This window comes from Aristolochia californica, unplaced genomic scaffold, assembly GCF_029961685.1.
Source record: "Aristolochia californica isolate CCGP_79_NKW_82.1479 unplaced genomic scaffold, dmAriCali1.0.hap1 SCAF_4, whole genome shotgun sequence".
Taxonomy (NCBI): Eukaryota; Viridiplantae; Streptophyta; class Magnoliopsida; order Piperales; family Aristolochiaceae; genus Aristolochia; species Aristolochia californica.
In genome coordinates, this window is record NW_027182103.1 from 45937348 (window position 1) to 45960873 (window position 23526).

Here is a 23526-nt window from a genome sequence, read left to right on the forward strand (position 1 = left end):
TGAAAGGCTCTTCCACTTGCTGGGTTAACCGGATTTTAATGGGGTAGGCCTAAATATACCCAAGTCTTAGAGTGAAAATACCTGAGTTCCCTAAATTTGGTAGTTCCAGGTCCAAGGGACTGACAGTGTCTCTGGCTCCAGCGGGTCGGGTCAAGCATTTAAACCACCGAAATCAGGGTTGAACCGTTTTAATTCAAGCATTTCTACTATCAAGGATTGTTTTGGAATTTGGTTTTCATAGGGGGTAGCGTCGTCTTCGCAGGAAAAGATGTTGACAGTTAAGCGTCCTACGCCCTACATAGTTGTGATGATCAGAACCGTCCATTTACAAGTGGGACATCCGCCACTGGCCCAATCACAAGTGGTTTGAACCTTTTGACAGCTCAGAGAAAGAAATCAAGATTATGGGGAATGTCTAAAAGTACCGTGGGGCATGTGGGAAAATTTGCTGGTTCCGTAATCCTGCGGACTTCGAAACAGAGACCCATCGGTCGGTCTACGCTTCCAGAAACGTATGCTGACGTGTACCTCAATCCTCCGTTCCGTTCCGTTAACCGTACTTCATTGAGCTCATTAACGGAGACTTCAGTTGCATCTGTGACTGTCTAATATAACGGCGCTGCTCACTTGGGCCATTTTAATCGAAATGCTGAGCTCCGGTGTACGCCCTCCATCCGAGACTCGGGACAGTATAAATGTCTCTCCTTTTTTCTCCCTCTCTTCATTTCCTGGGAGCGCTTTAAGAGGAGTATTCATCGCCGTCTTAGTGATTTTTTCTCTCTATCGGAATTCATGTCGGTATGATTCGCTTCTCTAATTTCTCCCTGCATTTCTGTTGATTCATTTGTTTGGGCCAGTTGGAATTTTTTATTCAAATTCTGATGCATTTGGTTTCGTCGTGATATTATGTGTTCTGGATTGAATTTTCTGTTCGTTGTTTTTCCTGTGTGTTGTGTGACGATTGATGGAAGGGTTTCTGGAGATTTTACTTATCTGTTTATTTGCTCCGTTTTCCTTTTTTTCTTTTTTTTTTCTTTTTTTTATTGCTGTATGCTGGCGTTTGCGGGGGGGTACGATAGTTTGTTTTCTGTGCAACCTTTGTATCTTTGGTAATATTTGTTCTGACAATTTTAATTACTTTGTGATTCGAACGAATTGAATTGATTCCTTTGCTGGTTATAATTCATTAGAGTTGGTAAATGAGTTGCTTAGCTGTTAATTTGAAAGTATTTTCTTTCTCAATTCACTACATTCGTGAGGGAGCTTTACCTATCTTACTTTGTCGATAATTTTAATAAGGTTGTATGTCTTCAAGAGACTTCTTTTGTTATGTTTGTGGTTTCGTCATTCGTATTAATTCTGTCATAGTGGACCATGCTTTCAGTACGCCCTTAGTGACTATGTTATCTGTTTAGTGTTTTGTGGTATTTGTGATTTATTATCCTCTTCTTAGTTTTTTTAGTATGTTTTTTACTTGACGCTTCTGCAAATGTGCTTATTTAGTCCAGATGTTGGAGTTTCTTTCTTATTTACAACTTAGAAATCTTACTTCCAAACTGTAGTTTATACAACGCTACATGTTCTAATAAGATGCACAGTGTTCCTTCTGTGAACAGCTCTTGTAGGAAAAGAGTTATATCATCACCGATGGCTGACCTCTATGATAAGTTCCAAATGTTGGGGAAAGCATAGTTCTCATAAATTATCATTCTTGCATTTATTTCTTTTTGAGTTGTTTAAGCTAGTTAATATTCTTGACGTGGTGTACTTTTGCTTATTACATCTGAAAATTGTTTTCTTGAAGACAACTCTTTCTTGATATTTTCTTGTGATATCTGTTGTGATTTATGACCTTGCAGGTATTATAGCTTCTTGTGTACTGTGAACCATCATGCACTTTGCTGTCATGTATTCAACCTATGGCCCCTTTACTCCCTGTTCTCAACAAACTGTTGGATTTGAGCTGCTGAAGAGTAGTATTCCTGCCTATTTGTTGCAGTTTTATGCAGCTGTTCATTGGACTGTTAAATTTTATTTTTTTTTCTGTTGATTTTTTAGGCATTTATGCATTGGGGAAGAAAAGGATAGCAACGAAAAGGGCTTCATTGTGTTCCTCTTATTCAATTTCACGTGTAGACATCAGTTAGGGTGAAAAGGTGATAGAATAGAAGCAGAAAGAATCTCATCTTCTGGCACCTATCGATATGCTCTGCCTATTCCTAGAAAGAAAAGAAGTATTCTGCCTTGGCTTTTGTTTCCTTGACTGCCAGCTTGGTCCATTGTACTGGCATTTGGTCTTCATCGGTCTACTTCTTAAAATATTTTAGTTGATCTCCTTTGATTTATTTAGGCTTGGTGCTTGCATCCGTTTTTCCCTATATAACTAGTTTTTGTATACTGTATATCTAGTTGTCTTTTGTTAGTTATTTCCTGTTTCTTTTTTTTTTTTTGAATTAGAATTTTTTTAATTAGCAGTTTCTGAATTAATGCAACTGTTCTTATAACTTAGGATTTTCCCATTTTTTTCTGATCTCTTTTTATTGTTGAACTTTCTTATTTTAGGTTAAATAGTCTACAAAAGTTTGAAATTAATTTCTATTTGCTTGGTAGAGTGTATAAGCTATTTTAATTATAGTTCCTAGAGAAGTCAGTGTCCTACTTTTGTCAAGTTTCTGTGTGAGAATCTGTTGGGGGATGCTTTGAGGGCTCTCCTTGTAGTATAGTACACAATCTTGTTATACTGTATATAAAGTTATTTGAGTTCTTAATTTTTTCTGTGGAAAATTATTTTGGATGATTCTGAAGATCCTTTCTGAGGTCAATTTGTAGGTCCAGTCTTATTTTGTTTCTCAATAATTCTGAACTGCAATATTAGCTCTATTTTTTCCTTGACTTTTGTATGGATTCTTCAAACCCAATATCAGATACGTGACATTAAACAAAAGAGGGATTGGAGTAACTAAATCCATTATAGAGGGATTTGTGTTTATATTTAAACAGAATGCCTCCATACTTCCTAATTGCCTGCTTGACTGACTCATGGACTAATTCATACATTAACTAACCATGGACATTCATAATACTGAAGGAACTTAAAAAATGAAGCAAAATTGTGATGGAGATTGTTGTACAAGTTGATGCATTACTTATGTCTATTTTGGTAGCAAATTTCTCTTTCAATTTTTTGCATCATGGACTTGTGGAATCCTGCTGCTGCTTCAAAGTTAAAAAAATAATTGTAGCTAATTGGCCAGCTATATTATGTGTAATACTAGGAGCTTGCTTTCCATCAGTTAGTTAAGGGGCCTGTTTGATTATGCAATTGATGGCTTCCCTTGTGTTGCTTGGGGTGGTCTATCTTTTATATTTTGAGCTCCCTTCTGTTGCGCATATCACCAATCATGTCCATGATTACTATTTTTGATACACTATTTGCACAGATGAGAGAATCTGAGCTTGTGAGAAGGTTCCTTAGTGTTGTTTTTCTATGGAGAACAACTGTGTGGCTTTGAATTTTTTTTTTGGTTCTATGAAACTATTAGTCTGAGCACGACCATCTGTATTGGTTGGTATTGTGGGAAATTTAATATTACTGTTTTTCGTAACTTTTAGAAGCAATACAGGCTAATAAGTGATTCATGCAATTGATTGTTGAAATTTTTTGCTGTTAGTGCATCCAGGCAGGACATGTTACTCCTCTTGCTTTTGCAAAATGATGGAAAAAAAAAAAAAGGAAAACCAAATATATAAAGTAGTTAAGTTAAAGATATTTTTCTTCATTTTTTACTTCTTTGATTGTGTCCTTACATCTATTTGAATTGTTCTGAGTTCTGAATGTTGTTGCCTGTTGTGATCTTGGTTATGAATCTTCTATTTATGAGAGGAAAGGCAGTTTTAATTACCATTCTATTTGTTCTGAATGTTGAAATGTAATTTTTTCATTGCACGAAGAAATTATATAAAGAAAGGGAATGAATCAGTGGATCACTAACAGAAAAATAGCAGGAGACAGATTTTTCGATTCAACATTGATGAGAAATGATGTAATCTTTATTAAAAAAAAGATGATGTAATCTCAATGAGGTAAGTTTCATTCCAGATGTTTTAAAAAAGAAAAAGAATCAGGGAAGTTTATTTGCAGAGAAGGGTTTTGTTTTGAGAGCAGTCATCTGTTAGTTGGGGAGCATTTATCAACTGTTTTATGCTCTTTGTACTACCTTTCAGTTGTGGTTTGATGAAGCATCTTCTAGGACTGATCACTGCTGCTGATTGAATATTAGGAGGAGAGCTTGAAAATCATTTCTTATAGTAAGAAACTAAGGAATTTTTTAACTACAATATCATCTGGGAGTAAGATTAAAGTTAGTAGACTTTCAGCAAAATGAGCGTGGATTCCTAGTGGACAACCTTCCTATATCCTCTATAAGCGACTTAGTTGGGCAGCAAATGGGACTGAAATGTTTAAACTGTGTTCAGTTACTTTTCTGAACACTACAGCCTTCCTTTATTTTCTATAGGTCTGACTCAGTTGGGCAGCAAACGGGACTGACATGTTTAAACTAATTTCACTTTCTTTTCTGAATACAGCTTGTGAGATTGGAGACTGAATTTATGGTGGCTATTTCTGCTTTTTACTCCAAAAGTTTGTGTCCAGATCGATTATCTCCTGTCTAGTTGATAACAGACTTTGATGTGAATCTGTTTTGACATAGTTTTATCAAAGAGCCTTTGAGCAGTAGTGGAACACTTCGGGTTGGATATACCAACCTTTTTTTACATCTTATTTACCCTGCATCTGACCTCAACATACCCTGGCTGACCTATTGCTATTTTTTTCATATTTTGCATGCGCACAGGACAAAGGTCAGCCGCTACCAAAGTTTGGTGAATGGGATGTCAATGACACTGCATCTGCTGAAGGATTCACTGCCATATTCAACAAAGCTAGAAATGAGAAGAAGACGGGTGGCAATGGCCCAGGATCTGACTCACCTGGAAAGGATGACTCAACCTCTAAACAAGGGGCTAATGCAACCAAGACTAATTCAGTAAGTGCTCAAGTGTGTGTTCTCCTTTGAACATCAACATAAAATTACGAAGGTCTTATCATCAATCTTTTTAAGACATGCATCGAATCTGAGGAATTGGCAGGTCAGTTTTTAACCTGATCCAACATCCTATTTGTAACAATTAGACCTTGCTGACTTCATGGATTGATTGAAGAAAGTGTCCTGTTTACCTTTTTCCTTCTGATCCATTTCTAGATGTTTACGATTTTGTGTTTGCTTTTTAAAATTTATAAATACAAATATTTCATGTTGTAAGCCCTTTTTTTTATTTTATTTGTTGGCGTTATTTGTTGGCGTTGTTGCTTCAGATGTGTTCTGAAGATTTATATTTTTTGTTTTGATCTGGACCTCACTGTACTGGCAATTGTTTTTATTTGATGTTGTTTAATGCGTTGATAGGCAAAGGTCAGAGATCGCTGCACATAGTCTTATAACTTTGGATCGCTAATTTATCTTGCAATCAAGCTCGTTTGTAAATTAGTTTTCATTCCAAGTGCTGTTTTTTTTTTTTTTTCTTCTGTTGATCCTTGTCCTCTTCCTAGTCTCACTTCTAGTTCTTACTAGCATTGCAGAGTGATGTCAGTCCTTTGGAGTATCATCAGTTGTTATTCGTAATATTGCTTTGGTTTTGGTTGCAGAAAAAGTGGTTCTGTTGCATGCAAGCTGGTACTGCAGAATCCTGAGAAAGGCTCCTGCATAAAGCCTCAGTAGAAGGATATGAGAGGCTTTCGCTGTATTTGCACTGAAGGTCAGAAGCCTAGTTATTTATAGGGAAAGCTGTGGCGAAGATGGGTTGCTGATGAGGGAATGTTGGGATTTGGGGAGGGTGAGAGAAAACAAATATATTTGTGATTTTTTCTGTATTTATACAAGATTCGAGTTTTGTTTCCCTTTTCTTTCTCGCCACCCTTCCCTTGATTATCAAGCTACTCAAGTTTGTTAATGACATATGTTATCTAGTACAATATTCGAATTGGATTTTTTGTTTTTTTTTTTCTGTTCTAAACTTCCAGAGAAGAGTCAGAAATGCTACATGGCAAACTTGTATTATTACCTTTTTGGCTGCTGAAATTAATCTCTCTGTAGATTTTAGACATTCAAAGGCACTTGCCAGTGCCCAAGATCGTATTCAATATTATTATGTAACTGGTGGGTCGCATTTAGTGACGTAATGCATTTTAATTCAACGTCAGTGCTCAAGTCTTATATATAACAGAGTCAGGGGACCTGGAAATTCTTCTCCTGGTTATTCTAAAACCCAAGCACAACGCTTTCTGCCAAAGAAAAATGTGCAAGGCCTGATTTGAGGTCTGTAAATTCGTTAATGCTTTTTGCGAAAGTAGGAGATTCCCATAAGAGAGAGATAGAGAGAGACCTTTCTTTTGAGGTAACCACTAGTTTTCAACTCGCCTCTTCAACATGAATAAGAGCAAATTTATACAGGCTGACGTGAAGGCTAGCTTAGCAAATGTACATCAAGCAAGTAGGGAATCCAGATGATGCTTCAACTCAGAGATGCTAATGCGGGAACTCAAAAGCAGTTTTTCCAAGTTCATATGCATCAGAAGAAAAACGACAGAAAAGATGGGCGAAAAACAAGATTGCACTGCTCAAAACACTGTACACAAACCCAGCCTACATAAAGTGCTCTCCTTCCATACAATTAAACATGCAAATTACAATTGTATGGGTACAGAATCGGATGGTCATACTGGTTTTTCCCCAGGAAGATAAGATGGTGAGCTTCCATCAAATTGGCTTTTTCTCCTCTGAAAGATGCCACTCAGGTTTGGTAAAAGCGACTTCTTGGAGCCAGATGTCTTCTCCACCTCCTTATGGCTCCCAGCATTCGTTGCAGCTGGATTCATCTTCTCGGCCTCTATAGACTTCTCACTCTCTGCCAGAATTCGAGCTGCGGTATCAACCGCTTTCTTCTGGTCTCTTTCACGCCATCTTCGAAGCTCCCCTTCCACAGCTCTCTTCGCTGCTTCTGCCATCTCTGCCCTCCTCAAGGCCTCCGCTGTTGCTGCCTCTGTCTCTTCAATCACTTTCTGTATCGCCTCCAACCTCTTCAAAGCTTCATTCTCACTCGCCCTAACAGCTTCCACCTGTGCCAAGGCAGCAGCAACTTTCATTTCAGCCAACGAGTTGGACTCATCAACTTTCTGACTTAAAGTCTCATGCTCATCTTTAGAAATCGTAATCTGGGCAGAAAATTCGGAAGTTGATGCCCTAGATGCATTTGTTTTCTCTGATAAAATTTTGATCTGATCTAAGGCTATTGCTTCAGTAGCCTTGGCAGCATCAGCCTCTCTCAAAGCAACCTCTAGCTGCTTCTCTGTTTCAGCCAGAGACACACGAGCTGCTTCTGCATCTCTATTCAGCTCATCGACCTCTTTCTTCATTTTTTCTGCTTCCTTCTTGGCATTTTGACACTCTAGAGAGAGCTGTTGCAGCGTTGACATTAATTCCTCAGATGCTCCCCTAACTTTAGCTTCTGCAGCAGTGGCTGCCTCCAGCTCAGACTTGGTTTTCCTGAGTCTCGCATGAAGCTCACCAGCAACTGATTCAGCCTCAGCTTCCTTCTCCTTCATTTCTGAATGTTCCTTCTTCACACTCTCAATCTCCTGCTCAAGGGACTCCACAAGGTTCCTAAGTGTACTTTTTTCTTCCGCAACTTTCTGTAGTGTCTCTTTAGCATCATCAAGCTCTCCTCGAACAGTATTCACAGTTTCCAAGTCGAAAAGTTTCACTTTTTCTAACTCTTGCTCCACAACTCCAATCTCAGCAGTTGTTTCAGTAAACTTCTCCTCAAGGCTCTTTGCCACCTCCAGATCAAACTCTTTCTTTAATGAGTCCAATTTCTTGTGTATTTCTTCCAGTGCAAGTTTAGATGTCTTCTTTTGAACATCCTTCTCCGAGAGAATCCTGGCTTGCTCCTGTTGTGCCTGCAAGCAGGCAAGTTTCACATGTGCAAGCGAATCCTGAACCAAAGCAATCTCCTTGGACAGCTCACTGGCTTTATCCATATTGGCAGCAGCAGCCAGCTCAGCACCTTCGGCTTGTTTGTAAGCAGAAACTTTTGCAGAAATGCTAGCATCAAAATCCTGCCGGATTTTCCTGAGTTCTTGCTTCGCAACATCAAGTTCTGAAATAGCCGCAGCATACTGTTCTCTGACATTGTCCAGTTCATGCTTCCATGCATCATCATCTTTTTCAACCACAGAGTTCCTTTCTTCAAGTTGTTTGGTCTCATTTTTTGCAGCTTCTGTGGCTTCTAGAGCTGATTCCTTTGACTCAGTCACAGTTTTCAGCTTCTGAATCAGTTCCTCAACTGTTCTCTTGGCCTTTTCAAGCTCAGCTGATGCTTGAGTTCTAGTAATCTCAGCATTCTTCAGCTGGTCTTTGAACCTATTTAGCTCTTTTAGTGCCAAGTGAAGTTCCGTCTCCTTCACAAATACTTTCTGTCACAATCCAAATGAAAAGTTAGTACTTACAAATAGTAAAACAGTGAAAACTAATACCTGTTATATGGGTGGGTGGGGTTGGAAACTTTCCAGGGTCATGGACCAATATAACATTTTGTCAAAACATGTATGTTTTATTCAACCAAAAAAACAAAACCTAAAAAATGAACATGTACATTTTGGTATCCATGAGAAACTAGTTTTCAATGGATCGAAGCACCGAGTGTACTCCAGCCAATTATATCAAAAGTTAGCATTCGTGCATTTCTAGAAAAAAGTCACTTTATTGAAATTAAAATATTTGAATACTGGAAAAAAACATGCACTAAAGCAAGCAGCTTATAAATTATTTAACAGGAGAAATCAACAGACAATAAGTTAAGTTTTTTACTCTCTAATTTATCATTATTGATCAAAGAGACATGCAGAAAGATCATTCAGCAGAAATAAATTTAAAACAAATATTTATCTATTGAACCTTTGGCTGGGTGACCACATGGTATGATGCAGAACAAAAACGTGATTAAGTGTAAATTTTAATTGTCGTATCAGATATCGGTTAATTGCTGTAATATAAAAGATAAATGAAGAAAATACAGAGATACAGAAGAAGAATTGGGAACGAGAAATAGGAGAATGAAGAAAAATAATTTAGAAGAAGAAGAATAGAGAAGAAAGAAGAAGAAGGGGAAGAAGAAGAAGAAAAGGGAGGAGGCGGGGGTAGAGAGGGAGAGACTCGAAACAGGGAGATTTCAAAAATTAGTTATCAAAGCTGAATTCAACATCATGTTATAGCCTATAAATAACTAAATTTAAGATTCAAAATTCAAAATAGATAAGATCACTATCTGATCAAATCCATTAAAATCAGAAAATATAAATTAAAATTAAAATTAAAATTGAAATTTAAAATTCAAAATAGATAAGATCACTATCTGATCAAATCCAGTAAAATCAAGAAATATAAAATAAAATTAATTTCAACTATAATTGGTGGATCTAATGGGACCCAATGGACATACTAGCATCCCCACCATGGTAGGTTCTTCATGTAAGATTTTGGTCTAGCAGGTTTCAAAGGTATATATCAAAACAATTTTAAAAGGGATAATATCCAACAAAAATGGCAGTGAAACAATCCCACATGAAGTAATGGAAATTCGCTGCCTAAAGAGGTGAGAGATAATGTGTTCCAGACTTTACATAAAAAAACAAAAAAGAAAAAAAATGTGTTCCAGACCATGAGCAGCCAATTTAAGTTAAGTTACCCCACCACCAAACAGGTAAAAAGCCTAGAAGGTAATGCAAGCACAGTGGCCCATTGTATATGTTAAGTGTCATAAATAATTCACAACATATACTATTTACACCTTTCTTAAACCCTTTCAACTTTCATTGGTTTCCCTTCTCTTAACATACAAGTTTTCAAAGGTCAAAATACAAGTCTAACCTTCTCTTAAACAACTTAAAATTATCAAGCTTTTCATAACCTCACTTAATATAAATAAATAAATAATTTTCAAAACCCTTACGAATCCCCAGATTTGTTTTTATCTTCTGCATTTTCAATATGAATAATTTCTTAGAATTTTTTAAAACATTGCTATTCACACAATTTGACTATAGTAAAAAATTCCCATCAGTCATCTGAAGTACAAAGAGCAAATTATCATAATAACATTTCATTATAAGAAATACCTCATTAGAAGGAGCATTAGACTTCTTCAAGAAAGGCTTCTCAGCAGCTGATACTCCTTCACCAAAAAGGCTACGAGCAGCTTTAACAGATTGGAATGGTGCTCTAGTGTCTATTTCCCCCACTTCTCGTCTCGGAGAATCAGTGGAATTCTTTCTTGGAGAATCAGTAGAAATTTGGTGAGTTTTTACTCCCATAGTGGGATTCTTGGCCCAACCTGTATAAAACATCAGGCAGATTAAGTTAACTCATAACATAGGTCACCAAAATCCAGTCAACGATTAATATTGCATCTAGTAGTAACAGGGACAAAGAATCAAGATACTGCAACACGCCAGGAGTCCCATCGATTTTTAAAACAGGGACCACTCTGACCATTTAAACCAGTTTGATCCAACTGCACAGACAGCAGGAAAACAGACACTAGGTCAACCAGTATAACAAAGAAGAAGTGATCCAGTGTTAAGACTGAAACATCCAACTAGGGATGGATCCATTAATTTAAAACTCAGACACCTGACTTGTGACACTTGACAGGATCCTTAATCCTTATTTCCTGTGCTCCTGGAATCCCAATATACCATTCCTAAATTTTCATTCAATTTCTAGATTTTTCCCCCTCAACTAGAAAGGAAAGAAGAACTTAATAGCCCGTTTTAATCCTTCAGCGACACCATCAACACACCGTGAAGCAGTTTTGATTAACTATTATCTGCTGGAGTTGATAGGTGACACTGATGAAATTAACTACTTCATAAGTTGTTAAATGCATCTTCTAATATGCACATGGAACTCCTTTTCACTGTGCATTTATGATGGTAATAAGAATCATGGTCCCCTAAATTAGTTAAAAGTATTGAAATACCTGATAACAATCACATATCAGGGGATATGTATCTGCCTGCTTAAATGATTGATAAGTGGCTCAAAGTTGTACTTCAGTTATGTTCTCATCTTTTTCCTTCACCAGAATCTCTATGACTTCCATGTATTCTTTTCATTAGCTGCTCTGTGCCCAGGGTTCTTTGTCATTCAATACAGAATAGGAACTTTTTTTTCCAACTTTTTCAAACAAAGTTACAAGATATAGCACATAATGAATTCTTTATAATTCTCTAGTTATTCTATATTTTCATCAAGTCCATTTGTAAATTTTAAGGCAGTTATCTAGCTACTTGGCCTTTAAGATACCATCAATTGAATCAATAGGCTAACTTAAGCCAGGTAGAACTTAAAGAGACACCGTACAGCTTCACATGTATAGAACTAAGGTGCAAGGAAGGATGAATGCAAACAATTGAAAGGTGATCAAAACAAGAAGTCTGACAACTTCCATGGTTAAGAGAGCTAAATCTGGGACAAATAAGATGAAAATGCAGCATAACACACTTTCCCAGCAAAAATTTAACTCTATGCAATCTCAAATTGATTCGGATTTTAACCCAAATCTGATGCAAGTCTATTGTTTCTATGCCTCAATTAAACACCACACAATTGGCAGTTAACAAATTCATGCAATTTTCAAATTGAATTGGATAAAGTAACATGCAAAGAGACTTAATCAGTTGATACTGTATCATAGAGACTAATGACCAGCCAAGCCTACTCAGTGCGACTAGTTCATGGTAAGTGTTAGCCTCAGCCATCAACACCCAGAATCATAGATATGCATTGGCATCAAACCGTAGTCATGGTAAGCATGCCAAAAATGTTTCTCAATAATATCCAGAAACCTATTACTTGGATAAAAAAAATTCTCAACAAAGAGGATTTTATAACAATAAAATATTGAAAAGTTTACAAAAAAATATATACTGGAGTTCATTTCATACAAAATATATTTCTAACATGTGAATGTGTGTGTATTTCCAGAGAATTTCAAGCATTCTCTAGAATTTCCTGCTCAGAGAAAGGAGAATTGTAGAGAAAGAGAGAAGCAGGAAAAAGAATTACGTTACTAATGATGCCACTAGTTGACTACATAAGCCTCAAAATCAGAGATGGAGATGTAGAGGATATTGAAGATAATTTTTATAAGGAAGTTCATTCAAAGGGAAGACAGCAGCTCAGAAATCATACTTCCGTATCTGCCTGTTCTTGGAAAATAAGCAACCATCCTGCTTCAACTCGGCAATTGTCTTTGTTTGAGATAGTTATATTTGGGAAAGCCTATTGTTAGTAAGCTTTGGTTTCCTTTGTAGTAGTTATTTGCCTTAAGAAAGCGTAAAGTTAATAATTCTATTCCTAACTCGTAAATGAGATTCTTCCTGTGGCTAGTTTAGAAAGTCCAAGTTGAATTTTAATTAGATAGTCAGTCATAAGAAAGTTTTGTGTCAGTAAACTAGGATGTCATCAACAATAAGAGGTTTAAGAGACAAGTGTAACTTCAGCAGAGTTTAACTCAGATTAAAATTAATAAAATTTCAGAGCACCTTTAGCTCAGATTTTATCTTCTTCTTTTCTGTTTGTTCTTGTTCCTTTTTTGTTGAATTCATCCCCACTAAAAATCTAGCTTTTAGACAACATAAGCTAGCCAGGCACAGCTGCTGGCCCACAGCCACGTACACTGAACATCAATGGTTGGTAGAACCTGGCTGATGGGTGCTACATTCCCACTAGTTCGCTATGTAGAAAGAACTGCTGGATATGGCTACCAGAGTCAAGGAGAATAAAGAGAAGGAGAAGACTGGCTGCCAATAGTCTTTAAAGCCAGACTTGATTGACAGAAGCCTCATGCATGGAATGGTGATGCAGCGGCCAGAGTGGGATGACAGGTAAAAGGAGACAACAGAGAGAAGCCGAAGTCTATTTCTTATATTTGAATTGGAATCACAGAAGCACCGGGAAAGAACAAGTCTACTACTTTCCTGGGCTACATCGATTCCAATTCCCTTGTTTAACAGAATGTAAGTCAAAGAATTCCAATTCCAAACACAATAACTCCCTACCATTTTTCCTCTGAGTTACAAAAGATACAGAACAACATTAAAAGGTGATGAAAAGTCAACTATCAACAAGAAAAGCACTCTAGTGTATTTTCTTCAACGTGCACAACCATTACAAACAGCAAACCAAAGAGGCACCGTCATTTATGCAAAACAATTTGTGAAGTGAGCTAATTTAAATCCAAGAAAAAAAATAAATTATGTAAAACTAAGCCCAAACTATCTCAAAACCTCATTTCCTCACCTAAAAGATGTTAGAAGCCAGATAATACAAATTCTGAAGGCAAGCGTAAAAGACAAAGAACAAGCAATCAACACAACAGACACCCAAACCAAGCCAACAGAATTTTCTTTTGAGAGGATACCAAGACAACACATTGATTGAAGCATTTCCCGCCAAAATCAACAAGAATGCAACATTATCCCACAGTACAACTGAAAAAAGATGCCAGGAACGTTGGTAAGCTTCCTTATCACTCTACTAGTTGACTGATCCACTTATAAAGCACCTAATCTTAACAGCTACTCATGTTCATAATTTTCTAAAGCTAATCCCAAACCCAGACATATGAGAAACTATGAGCCTTACTCAATAGCTGCAAGAAAGAAGAAATATTGAGGCTTTATTACAAAACATAGTTAAGTTGAACAAACTCCAGGTCTTCTACTTGTATGCTACCAAGACTATTCCTTGCTAGCATCTCTGAAGACAGAATGTAAATGGAGGACACAATCACATTCGCCGATCTTAAACTAACTTGCTCGATCTTGTCACTAATAAGCCAGTTTTCAAAACTTAGACAATTCCAAGCCCACAACCTCGATCTTGTAACTAAAAGATCTTGCTAGGTCTTTTCAAAGAGTAGAAAAGCCTCCTCCATCATAATATTACCAGAACCTTAATAAAAAGAGAAATAATGACATTAACGAAAGAAAAAAGAACCTTCCCCTTAAATTGTAATAAATACGTAAGAAACTCCCCCTATTTCAAAGAACCCAGAAAATCTTTGAAAAGATTCTTTTTCCTTTTTTTGGTTAATGGCCCACATGAAAATATGTGCAAAAACAATTTACTAGATTTTCTCATAAAGTTCTTCAAGTGGTGGAAGTAGCAAATGATATAGCAGACTGATCGATATGGAAGAATATAAATTAGGAAAGCCTCTGATGATGATGATGGAATGGACAGGATATGAATTTTAGTAATACCTGACCTAAGTTTTTTTAAAGCATGTGAAATTTTATTATGCAAATCAAAACAGCAAAAGGAGGGCTCAAACACCTAGAAGAAAAACAGTAAAACAGAGGCAAAATGTGAAAAGAAGTACAAGGGATTAAATATCAGGGGTGACATTCACACAAACTGTTAAGGAGGCCCCATCCATTGCAAAAGAATCCACAATCAAGTTGACTGAACATGGGAAAATTGCTCCCAATAAATCTGTAAAGACGAAAACAGATCCACAATACAAAGAAAATTTCAGTTGAATCTTCAGGGGAATAAGGTGATCTCCTACCCACAAGAGAGCCTCCCTCAGCGATTAAGAGAAGAGAGAAACTCTTATAAAAGAGAATGAGACCCTGAAGTACAGCATTAACTTCACAATGGTTAAGTACACCTCACCAAGAAGACACAAGAAAGTAGGAGAATGAGCTCCTCGTGGTTGCAAATGATACCAAGACTGCTTCAGGGACCCAGATTGCTCTTAGAGTAATATCTGGCCAAATAATGGGCTTCACCTTCTTTAAAAAATGTCAGATATAGTCAATTATGTTGCTGGTTTAATTACTGGACAATCTTCCATTGATCTTATTCAGATTCATAGATGTTCCTATCAAGGAAATTAAATTATCCAAAAAGAAGAACTAGCAAGTTTTCATATTCTATGACATTTTTACACACATATTTTTAAAAAGTATACAACCCAATCATACCATTTATATTCATTTGAAACTGTTAAATAATGCCTATAAAAGCAAGAATATAACTGACTGACTCTCTGTTTTTCAAACAGAATACCAAATATCATCATCATTAGCAAGACAAAATACAAAGTGGACTATGCTGAAGGTTTTTTTATTTTTATCATTGATCAACGGCAGCAAAAATCTCCTCCTTTTACAAACGAAAATCCTGATCCTCCTTTATAAAAGAAAAATTGTTTCGGATTTTGCAGTCGCTAAACAAACCATCGTAAATATAAGATTGAAGACAGAATCGCACGGAAGAATAACATACCCGAAAGCCACTGGGATTCCACGAAGGAAAGAATAACAGGTTGACGGCCTCTAGGAAGAAGAATCAAAAGATCTGCTCAAACCAAAAAAAAAAACAAAAGTAAGAAATTCTGCGGAAAACAGAAAAATCGGTTTTCCTGGGGGAGAGGAGAGAGCGAGAGGTGGAGGAGGTTTTGAAAGTTTGGAAATGGGTTTCAACGAGTTTATTGAACAGAGACGTAGAGAGGAACCAGGTCAGGTTTTTGACCGTTTCGATGACACGCCAACATTACCTCTCTAATCTCACGATTAGTTTTTCGAAACACCCGCATTTCTTAATTTGTTTTTTCTTTTTCCTCGCTGTAAGACCGTGAGCAGTAAAAATCATGCGGGATGACTTGGTCTGGATGAGTTGGTTTTGACATCCGAATCTCTATCAAATGAAAGCCTCTTAACCGCTACCTCCTGTCTACCCGGCAAAATCCCCTGAAGATGACCAATTTAATTAGCAGAATTTTTATCGAACATGTTACTCATTAATTCTGCCATGGCATTGTAGTTGAAGAAATTGGTACCTTGTAAACAGGACCAAAACCACCTCCTCCGAGTTTATTTGCAAGGGAGAAGTTGTCTGTGGCAAAGACAACCACTTTAAAATCCAATATGGGAAGCTCTCGTCCTTCCTCACGATTCAAACTGTCTGAACTTGTTGCCGTTGACTGATATGGTAGCACCGTGCCCACACGATCGTATTGCTCTGATTCTGAAGCTTAAAGATGAGAAAATTGCTGATAAAGGATGAGACATCTCGCAATTAAAGAAACTACAGTATCTCATGTGATCCAGGTGTGCTCTATGAGGGTGACAATTCAAGCCATATGACTGTTGTCCTGTAATTCGTAATAACAAACAGAATTTCTTGTAATTATCGATTTGTTATTTCTAGATTGTCCACCAAAACATACCCTTTTTTTCTTGAGGAACATGTAATTATGGATTACAATTTCATGATCAGCTATGGTATTGAAGGATGATAGTGTCAAGGAAGACCTTGTTCTAAAATTTTTGAAGTACTTCTTCAAATGTCTTACTATGAACCGGCTCATCGAAAAAGTCGGATAAAAATTTGAGAATACCGGAGTCTCTTCCCTTTCAATCCGTTGGGTTTCAAATTTTTAACAAGGTTATTATTTGGAGGGTGGATATATATAGTTAATTTCGAAATCAGGGAGTCAATAATAAAAATAAAGGAAAAAGAATAAAATTTGCTAGCTAACATGGTCAGACGCTTCACACGAGTTAACTGCACTTGGTGCTTCGACCATGGTCGAGCAGTCGAATAAGCCCGATGCCGGTTTACGGCCCGGTACGGGTCCCAATCGAATCGAATCGATGGCTTTAGTCTTTGGTCGAATGTCATAGGTCTGTTCTCTTTCGTTTTGCAGTGCTGTCATTTTTTGTTCTGCTCTCGCGGTTTGGATCGTGGAAAGGGCTGTGGCCTGCCAAGTAATGGCGTCTGGCTCGCTTCTGTTGCGTCCGGTGACATTCGTGACGGGGAATGCGAAGAAGCTGGAGGAGGTTCGAGCTATTTTAGGCAACTCTATCCCTTTCCAGTCTCTTAAACTAGAGTGTAAGGCTCTTCTTCTCACCTTTTGGTTTCATAAATTCTAGGTCATTTAAAAACTAATACTAACAAGATATTATTTTGTTTGTATCTTTTTCTTTTGCTATTCAGTACTGACGATGATGGTACTTGGTTTCAGAAGCTGTTCCCTGTTTAGAACAATCATTTTTTTTTTTCCCTTAAGTTTGCAAATTTCACTGGTTTCCTTTAAATTCCTCAAACTAGTTAAATATGACCAAGCTGTTTGCGGTTCAGGAATTCGAACTGTTATAGTTCTCCTGCTCTGTGATTTAGAAGAATTTCTGTTCAAATCTCTTGTATTATTGATGAATGTTTTCTCCTGAGATGTTTATCTGTTAATCATTGGTCTACTGAAGCCAATGAAAACCCAATAACTGTGTGCTCCGTCTGAATTTTTTTAAAAAAGGTTAAAAAATGTTAAAACCGTTTGTTGTCAGTTGATATTTTCTAACTGCTTAATCTTTTCGTCCTTTTAATTTTTTTTCTAATTCCATAAGTGGCTTTTGAAATGTCTGAGCATCCACTCGCTAACAAGAAAAGAGTGACGCTGCAATTTGAATTTACGATTAATAATTTCACATGGTGAGAAAAAAGTTTCTTCTATTATAACTTTTCTCATTGTTCTTTATCTTTATTAAATCTAACTATAAATCCATGCAACTTCTTTTTTTTTTTCTCATTCTTTTGATTCGAACAATAGATGATATTCCTTTTTTGCATGGCCATGACTTTTCAGTGCCAGAACTGCAGGGAGAGCCAGAGGAGATTTCTAAGGAAAAAGCTCGATTGGCTGCAAAGGAGGTATTCTGTGCTCAGCATTTTGGTGGAACTTAGTGCTTGTTACCAAGTAGATTTGACTCTTATACTGTAGCGTTCATTGGCTGAGTTTGACTGCAAAATAATTTTGCTGAAGGCAAATACACGACTTGTTCACTTTGTAACCTGCTCTGGCAAACCGGTATCACCCTAAGAAAGACATCTATGGATTTGAAATATTTTTTTATAACAGATGTTAAATTTTATGGACTGGGCCTTCGGCTCAAATGCAGCATGAGGGTTTTTGTGATTTTCAAGTATCCTGGATGTAAAAGGTACTTGGGCTATCTGTGTTACCAATTATTTTTTAAAAAACAAGTGTCATATTGTCCATCTTATCAAATTTCTGACAACAAAAGTGATATGATTGTAATTTCTTTTAAAAAAGGGGTGATGGTTCAACCTGTGAGATTTGTGTCTATCTTGTGTCTATCTTTCATCTGTGGTTTGCTTTTCAGGAGTTGTTTGGTTCTGAATAATTATACTTTCTGTACTAAATCAAGTTGTTACTTTTATGCCACATCAATTAGCTGCCCTATGATGCGTTTTTTTTCTGCTACAATTGTTGCTGGTTTCCAAATGAATATTACAAAGACTTCTACTTCTTTTTTTCTGGGTAACTTTGAATTTTGAGTTTTCTCTTGTGGTAGGTTAATGGACCAGTGCTTGTTGAAGACACCTGCCTCTGTTTCAATGCCCTCAATGGTCTTCCAGGTTTTCTCCATTTCTCTTTATTTTTTTCAGTTTAGTATATAACATTTAGTTTGCATTTTTTAATTTCTAACTTTTTTGCAGGTCCCTACATGTAAGTTATTAATTCCTATAATTCCCGTCAAGGTGAAGTTTTCTTTGTTTTATATGTTAACCCATTTTTAAAGCTGGGTTCCATTCAGTCGTTGTTTTTCCTTATTAACTGAAATATACTACTGCATTTATTCCTGAAATGCCTGTTTTTTTTGTTTTCTGATTGCTACATATATGACCATTCTGCTGTTCAGAAAATGGTTTCTGCAGAAAATTGGCCATGAAGGTATTTCAGTCTACAAGTTGTGTTCTGTTTAATGTTTCTTTTGATATATATAGTAGGTTAAACTACCATCTGGGGCTTCCACCTGCCTTTGCAGGTCTGAACAATCTATTGAAGGCTTATGAAGACAAATCAGCTTATGCTATGTGTATATTTTCTCTTGCTCTTGGATCAAACGAGGAACCAGTTACATTTGTCGGCAAGACAAAGGTATATTTATTTCTGACCTGAATATTTAGTTTTTGTGCAATTTTGTTTTTTTGCATGTCTAGCTCTTTTTAGCAAGTCAAACTTTGTGAATAGAGAGAAACAACACTCAGCACCCTTTGGGGTACAATTGGTTATTATGGGAACCAGTAATTAATTGGTGATGCACTGTGGTTTATGTCATTGTAATATTTTTAAGCAGTAGTGTCTACTTCAATTGATTCTTACTTCTAAAATTTAATGGACAGAAAGTGATGCATGTATTCTTCTTGTTTGGTGACAGTCAATTAGTGTGCAACTCAATTAGTTTCGGCTTGTGTAATCTTCTAATGAGTAAATTAAGAGTTCAAAGGGAAATTGTTATTCATCATAAAAAAAAGGGGGGGAAATTGTTATTTGCTTCAGTTTTATGTTTGAAATTATCAATACAAGAGAAACAAGGCTACCTCAAGTGCAGCCAACCTTTGGTTTTCCCAACCTTTTTATTTATTTATTTTTAAAATTTAATGTTGCAATTTTTTTATTAAAAGATCAACAAAAATACATGGATTAAAAACCAGAATAGATCTAATTGCAGAAAAGCCAAAAAAGAAACAATCTATTAGAACAACATAGAAACAACTACCGGCCAATTATAGGTGAGAACCCCTGAAAACAACAAACTGTGGACATGCAATTCCACCTTTTGCCAAAAATTGCCACTGAATTTGCTGATTGGTGCAAGCACAGCCAACCTTGGGTTCTCCCAATGTTTTTATTCTAAATTTCTATGAAATATATGGAATTGCCTTTTATTCTATAACGTAACTTTCAGGGAAAAAAAACGAATAACAAAAACTCTATAACATGAGTTTCATGCCATTATCACAATTTGATCATTCGGTTATGAAAAGAATGGAAAAAATCTTAAATTGACATCAATCATGAATATAAAGGAAGAAAATGTGTACCAAGAAGAAATAAATTCTACTAATTAGATCTAATCGAATGACTGAAGTAGATAATGGGTCCATCTGACTTACATGAACTTGAGTTCATATAGAACCCTTGTGTTAACTAGGTTCAAGCCTCTGGGCTTGTCAGACCACTAAATTTTGAAGCTGTAAGTGATTGTTAAATTCAGACAAATTTTAGCTTGCTATGTGAGCATATGAATACTTAAAACATATTTTTCTTACTTTAAGCATGTCGCAAAAATACCTTTTTTCTCACTCTGAGTGGTGTTATCCCAGTAATTCTAGTAAGTTCTTTGGTACATTTTTTCATGTTAGTTACTTATTTCTAATAAAAAAAGTTTAGCTATTTATTTAATGAAATCTGCCTTTTCAATACGCAGCTGATCAATATTCAAAACAAAAAATACTCCTAATCCCTGCATATTTTGGAAGTTCAATTGTGTACCCATTGGCATCTGATATTTCTTTTGAACCATTATTACCATTTTCTGTTCAAAACATTTTGATTCATACTATTGTTCTCTGGCTTGGAGGGTTGATTGGAACATGATTTGCAGATCATAGTTGAGTTCCTCCTAATAATCCTAAACTGGCAAATTTGGGGAATGTGAGACAAAACTATCTTGCAATTGGTGGTGCTACAAGTTATTGGTTGTTGGTGGGTAAGAAAGTCCACTGGTCGATAGTTGTACATGTGCTCCATTAACTAGGCTAGTTGTCCGGGAGTGAGAGTTGATTTATATGGGAGAATAATCTCACATTGGTTTGCAATTGGGAACAGGTTATGTTTATTAGTTAGAATAAGGCTTCTTCTCTACTTGGGCTAGCTATTTTCGGAGAATATTATGCAACTTTAGCATTGGGAATATCATTAGGTTTAATGATAACAACAACATACTCAAGGATGAACCAATTGAATACTAATTTTCATCATACTGACAATATTTGTTTATTCCTGTCTTCAAAAGTTTTTTGTAACACCACTCACTATTGTATTAGTTCACGCTATAGGACAGCACTTGCAACTGATATTTTGGTATTTTCTGGTTTTTCTAGGGTAAGATTGTTCCACCAAGAGGGCCTGCAGATTTTGGTTGGGATCCCATTTTTGAGCCTGATGGGTACCAACAGACGTAAGTCTTCTTACAATCTAATATTTTCACAGAGCTGGATTTGTAACTGATGCATTTGTTCTCCATGATTGTATAGATATGCAGAGATGCCCAAGGAAGAAAAGAACAAGATATCCCACCGCTCCAGGGCTCTTGCTTTGGTGAAAGCACACTTTGCAGTAGCTGATTATACCTTTCAGGCCGGCTGAAATATTCCATATAGAGGTTGTACTCACTGACATAGACAGGTTTTTGTCCGCTGAATGCAAATCCTGATTTCCTGTTTTCGGCACCGTAAAAGTAAGGCAGTCTAACATATGAGCAGATTGCACATTATGATTTACAAACTGGTAGGGGATCCATCCCTAAAATTTGATACCAGACTATCCCAAATGTTTGGGGACTAGTCCTGTAAAAATTGATCGGATTTCACTTGCCTTTACTAAGACTATTATTGTACCACGAGTACAAGTTGGAATCTTGTAGGACGCAACGGAAACCTTTTGACCTCAAAAGGCTTATGCCTGTTTATTTGATGTATTCTCTGGAGAAAAACGTTCATTCAAATCATTTTCGTATTTTCTATATAGGTGATGTCTCCTATAGGATTTTGTCAAGTGAATTAAAGATCCACAAGTTTATCATTGAGGTACTTGTCTCCCATGCATTTAACTAAGTTGAATTCATGCTTGATTTAGCGATGTGACTGTTAATGTGCCCAAGCTTGCTATTATGGCACGAGATCGTGAGGAGTAGTTTTTCATAGTCAACAAGCAGGAAACGAGAACCACACTAGGATTATCCGAATTATGAAGGTAATAAGGTGAAGAACCATCGATGAATTTACTGCTATTTGAGGGTCATATCTTGAGAAGATGAAGATTGTTGATCATTTGGCAGAAAAAGGGGAAAAGGATAAATAGTTCTTTCACTAATCGTGTGAAATCAAAGTTCTTCCGTTTTCTCGTCTCTTCCAGACAATGACTTGCCGGAAAAGTCGAGTTTTAGATAACGAAGAATATCTTTTCTCTGGAAACATGCAGAACCTCCTCGAACCAAAAGCTCGAAAAAGAGACTGCCCACATCGCGTCTATAAATATTTCCGCTCTTTCACTAGCGTCAGTCGAATTCACAAATCCTATCAAGTTTTGTTTACGGTGTCTGCATTAAGCCAATGTCGATCATCCCAAGCTCCTTTGGCCAACGATCTGACCTTTTCGACCCGTTCTCGCTCAACATATGGGACCCTTTCCAGACGCTGTCATTGGGATCAAGCCAAGCGAATCAAGCCACTGCCTTTGTCAATGCCAAAATCGATTGGAAGGAGACCCCTGAAGCCCATCTCTTCATTGCAGACCTTCCAGGACTGAAAAAGGAGGATGTGAAAGTTGAGGTCGAGGAGGGCAGAGTGCTTCAGATCAGTGGGGAGAGAAGCAACGAGAAAGAAGAGAAGAATGACAAGTATCACCGCATCGAGAGGAGCAGCGGCAAGTTCTTGAGGCGGTTCAGGTTGCCAGAGAATATCAAGGTCGATCAGGTCAAAGCTGCAATGGAGAACGGGGTTTTAACTGTCACTGTGCCCAAAGACGAAGAAAAGAAACCAGAGACTAAAGCTGTTGAATTTTCTGGCTGAAACTCTTAAAACGATAACTCTAATAAAGCTTCCACAAACAACAGGATGGACATGAAGAGAAAAGACTCTGTCAGGCTGTGCATCACAATATTGTAAGAATAATGTGTATGAGAATGTGCTTCAGAATATTGTAATCGTTTGTGAGATGGTTTAAATGGATCACTAGTTTACAAAATTCTGCTTCAACTCTGCAATAATAAAGAGAAAATTACAAGGAAGTACAACACTCCAAATTGAGGAAGCCCCAAGTCTTGCAGTCTCTACAACTTGAATCTGCTGTTGTCTCTGTGTTCTCACTGGAACCAGTTCCAACTTTTTTCCGGCACTAGCACTAGCAACAACAATATAATTTGTTCAATTCTGCACAGAGTCTCTATCAAGTTCAAATCCTAAGACATAAAGGATTCTCTAGTTCGCCTGGCACAGAAAATTGAGAAGATTTTTTTCTTTTTCTTTCCCTTTTTTTATTTTGATAAAGGACACGATTCAGTACACAAGAGGCAGCAAATGATAGAAACAACAGAAAGTACAGGATTAGCATAGATTTTTCTACATGACACGCCATCTCGTACTCGATGCTCAATTTACCTTGTGATGCAGATTGGAGTGATTAGATTGGGTAAAGTTTTTGGAAACCAGTTAAAAAGAAAAAAGACATGTAGAGTTAATGGAAAACCAGAGCATAAGGTAATAAGGCAAATAAGAAAGCAATTTAGAAACTAATAAGAAACGTCCA

General features: G+C 36.8%; 4 protein-coding genes across 9 annotated transcripts; 3 read left to right on the forward strand and 1 right to left on the reverse strand.

Annotated features, from left to right (window-relative positions):
- The first annotated feature begins 573 nt into the window (after positions 1 to 573).
- Positions 574 to 6140, forward strand: LOC137963705 (protein NOI4-like). Of its 6 annotated transcripts, none has more exons than XM_068810874.1 (4): positions 574 to 798; positions 1860 to 1908; positions 4857 to 5048; positions 5708 to 6140. In XM_068810874.1, exons 1-4 carry the CDS (start codon positions 647 to 649, stop codon positions 5750 to 5752), a joined length of 438 nt encoding a protein of 145 aa, XP_068666975.1. In that variant the 5' UTR covers positions 574 to 646; the 3' UTR covers positions 5753 to 6140. The 6 variants fall into 6 exon arrangements, 1 of the variants encoding a protein (XP_068666975.1); XR_011115233.1 differs by lacking the exons at positions 574 to 798; positions 1860 to 1908 and adding exons at positions 1927 to 1973; positions 2059 to 2156; XR_011115234.1 differs by lacking the exons at positions 574 to 798; positions 1860 to 1908 and adding exons at positions 1991 to 2156; positions 4588 to 4752.
- A 342-nt stretch (positions 6141 to 6482) lies between these two features.
- On the reverse strand, positions 6483 to 15679 carry LOC137962420 (WEB family protein At5g55860-like). The gene is made up of 3 exons (XM_068809274.1): positions 15417 to 15679; positions 10235 to 10449; positions 6483 to 8533 (listed from the first exon to the last, which is right to left on the reverse strand). Exons 2-3 carry the CDS (start codon positions 10427 to 10429, stop codon positions 6776 to 6778), a joined length of 1953 nt encoding a protein of 650 aa, XP_068665375.1. The 5' UTR covers positions 10430 to 10449; positions 15417 to 15679; the 3' UTR covers positions 6483 to 6775.
- A 1139-nt stretch (positions 15680 to 16818) lies between these two features.
- On the forward strand, positions 16819 to 21724 carry LOC137962137 (inosine triphosphate pyrophosphatase). The gene is made up of 8 exons (XM_068808861.1): positions 16819 to 17024; positions 17776 to 17840; positions 18506 to 18569; positions 18651 to 18660; positions 18854 to 18885; positions 18980 to 19092; positions 21102 to 21178; positions 21255 to 21724. The coding sequence occupies exons 1-8, from the start codon at positions 16904 to 16906 to the stop codon at positions 21364 to 21366; spliced, it is 594 nt and encodes a 197-aa protein (XP_068664962.1). The 5' UTR covers positions 16819 to 16903; the 3' UTR covers positions 21367 to 21724.
- A 571-nt stretch (positions 21725 to 22295) lies between these two features.
- LOC137962138 (17.8 kDa class I heat shock protein-like) lies at positions 22296 to 22943 on the forward strand. The gene has a single exon (XM_068808862.1). It carries the CDS (start codon positions 22332 to 22334, stop codon positions 22788 to 22790), a length of 459 nt encoding a protein of 152 aa, XP_068664963.1. The 5' UTR covers positions 22296 to 22331; the 3' UTR covers positions 22791 to 22943.
- The last annotated feature ends 583 nt before the right edge of the window (positions 22944 to 23526 follow it).

What these genes read in the sequence shown, in the direction of transcription:
- LOC137963705 (XM_068810874.1), top strand. Translation starts at nt 647, where the DNA reads ATGCTGAGCTCCGGTGTACGCCCTCCATCCGAGACTCGGGACAGTATA. An exon ending in ATCATGCACTTTGCTGTCAT is followed by an intron (nt 1,909 to 4,856) that starts GTATTCAACCTA and finishes GCATGCGCACAG; the next exon opens with GACAAAGGTCAGCCGCTACC. An exon ending in ATGCAACCAAGACTAATTCA is followed by an intron (nt 5,049 to 5,707) that starts GTAAGTGCTCAA and finishes TTTTGGTTGCAG; the next exon opens with AAAAAGTGGTTCTGTTGCAT.
- LOC137962420 (XM_068809274.1), bottom strand. Translation starts at nt 10,429, where the DNA reads ATGGGAGTAAAAACTCACCAAATTTCTACTGATTCTCCAAGAAAGAAT. An exon ending in CTAATGCTCCTTCTAATGAG is followed by an intron (nt 8,534 to 10,234) that starts GTATTTCTTATA and finishes GGATTGTGACAG; the next exon opens with AAAGTATTTGTGAAGGAGAC.
- LOC137962137 (XM_068808861.1), top strand. Translation starts at nt 16,904, where the DNA reads ATGGCGTCTGGCTCGCTTCTGTTGCGTCCGGTGACATTCGTGACGGGG. An exon ending in GCAGAAAATTGGCCATGAAG is followed by an intron (nt 18,886 to 18,979) that starts GTATTTCAGTCT and finishes CTGCCTTTGCAG; the next exon opens with GTCTGAACAATCTATTGAAG. An exon ending in CCTGATGGGTACCAACAGAC is followed by an intron (nt 21,179 to 21,254) that starts GTAAGTCTTCTT and finishes ATGATTGTATAG; the next exon opens with ATATGCAGAGATGCCCAAGG.
- LOC137962138 (XM_068808862.1), top strand. Translation starts at nt 22,332, where the DNA reads ATGTCGATCATCCCAAGCTCCTTTGGCCAACGATCTGACCTTTTCGAC.